Below are 2,291 nucleotides of genomic sequence, written 5' to 3' on the forward strand. Positions count from 1 at the left end.
GTGCATGGTTTTGTATATCAGGTCCACATGGGCTCCAGTCCTCTAGACCAGTCACCATTCCTCATGGTAGCATGGCCACAACACAACTCATTTATGTCTAACATAACTGCTGCATTAGTGGCCAAAGGTTGTTATTTGATTTTTTTATGAAATGACTGGGTGGTATTTGACTACCAGAATTTAGATACTTCTCCATAGAGGATATTAAAATAGTATTACTAAATTAAATTTTCTCATTTTCTCCTTTAGGTAACATGAGAATGAACCTGCCAAATGAGCAATGAATGGAGGCAACCACTCTGTGGTGTCTGAGTTTGTGTTCCTGGGACTGTCCAATTCCTGGGAGATTCAACTTCTTCTCTTTTGCTTTTCCTGTCTTTTCTACATATCCAGTATGATGGGAAACCTGCTCATAGTGGTCACTGTGACCTCTGACCCTTACTTACACTCCCCCATGTACTTTCTGCTTGCCAACCTCTCCATCCTTGACCTGCTGTTTTGTTCCATTGCAGCACCCAAGATGATTTGTGATATTTTCAAGAAGCAGAGAGTCATCTCCTTTGGAGGCTGTTTAGCTCAGATCTTCTTCAGTCATGCTGTTGGGGGCACTGAGATGGTACTGCTCATAGCCATGGCCTTTGACAGATATGTGGCCATATGTAAGCCTCTCCACTACCCGACCATCATGAGCCCACAGATGTGCATTTTGATTTCAGTGGTTGCCTGGACCATTGGTCTTATGCACTCAGTGGTCCAGTTGGCTTTTTTTGTAAACTTGCCCTTCTGTGGCCCTAATATATTAGACAGCTTTTATTGTGACATACCTCAGCTCATCAAACTTGCTTGCACAGAATCTTATAGACTAGAGTTCATGGTCAGTGTTAATAGTGGGTTCATGTCCTTGGGAGCTTTCTTTCTGATCATCCTTTCTTACATCTTCATCCTGGCCAGTCTTCGGAAATACTCTTCCGGTGGTTCCCCCAAAGCTCTTTCCACTCTGTCAGCTCACATTTCTGTGGTGGTTTTTTTCTTTGGTCCACTGATTTTTTTCTATATGTGGCCCTCTCCTTCAAGACATCTGGATAAATTTCTAGCCCTATTTGATGCTGTTATAATTCCATTTCTAAATCCAGTCATTTACACATTCAGAAACAGAGAAATGAAGACGGCAATGAGGAGAGTACTTGGTCAGATGAAAGGCTTTAGAAAAATCATTTAAATGGCTTGATTGAAACACATTTCCAAGTGACTATTAAATGTCTATAGCAGTAACCATGAATAAGGGTCCATCTTTTTATCATACATAATTTGTGTGTTCATAGACTTTCTTCACTTGTGTAGTGGGTCTATTTTATTCTCACTGAAGAATTGGTAACTCTTTTATATAAAAGATATAGCTATCCAAGATTATATTAATCTTTACTTTATGGTTCCCAAAGAATTCTGACAATAGCTTTCACACATTTTGAATAATGGTGTAAGCTTTTTTTTGTAAGGATAATCATACTATTCTTTCCAAGCTGTCATGCCCTCTACTTGGTGCACTTGTTAACTTCGTAGCTCACTCTTTATTTGAATCCCCTTTTTGTTGTTGTTGTTCTGCTTCCTTATCTGAACTCCTTGTTTGTAGTTACAACTTAGCAAACATCTTTAGGATCTGTGGTCACTTACTCATTCCTACCAGTCCAATTATATTCTACACATACAGGACAGCTATTGTAGAATGAATATTTGATGACATGTAAAATTACTTAAGATATTTTAATAAATGAAAATGCAGGTAACAAAAGAAAATTTCATCTATTTTTATGTTATGCATATGTATAAGCCAAAATGTTAAGAGTGATATTTTTCTCTTGAGCTAATATAAGTATCTCCTTTGTGCACTTATCTTCCTGCCTGATCTGCAATTTTTATATTTTTACAACAAATGTTGTCATGTAATAATGAGAGAAGCTAGCAAAATACTCAAACACATTAAAAAATAACCTTAAATCCTGTAGTTTGGTACTTCTCACAGATTTTGATGTTGAATCTTGACAAAGGCATTTGTGAGCTAAGAAAAACTGTAATCACTGGTGGTGAGTCTCAGCATCATACTTGGCCTCCTGTAGAATTCTAACAATCATATACTTTTAGTTTCAAATATTACATTGCCTTTTTTCCTTATATTGCAAAAGTATGGATCTTTTGTGAACCATAGATCATTATACATTTTGCTGTTTTCTTTGATAGGAACACTTTGATAGTGGTCTGCAGATCTCACATTCATTCATTGAATGAGTATGAGC

The 2,291-nt window shown here is 37.1% G+C and overlaps 1 protein-coding gene across 1 annotated transcript; it reads left to right on the top strand.

Annotated features, from left to right (window-relative positions):
- Positions 1-280: 280 nt before the first annotated feature.
- On the top strand, positions 281-1,219 carry LOC119533409 (olfactory receptor 4F15-like). The gene has a single exon (XM_037835452.1). It carries the CDS (start codon positions 281-283, stop codon positions 1,217-1,219), a length of 939 nt encoding a protein of 312 aa, XP_037691380.1.
- The last annotated feature ends 1,072 nt before the right edge of the window (positions 1,220-2,291 follow it).

Source organism: Choloepus didactylus, chromosome 4, assembly GCF_015220235.1.
Source record: "Choloepus didactylus isolate mChoDid1 chromosome 4, mChoDid1.pri, whole genome shotgun sequence".
NCBI classification, from domain to species: Eukaryota; Metazoa; Chordata; class Mammalia; order Pilosa; family Megalonychidae; genus Choloepus; species Choloepus didactylus.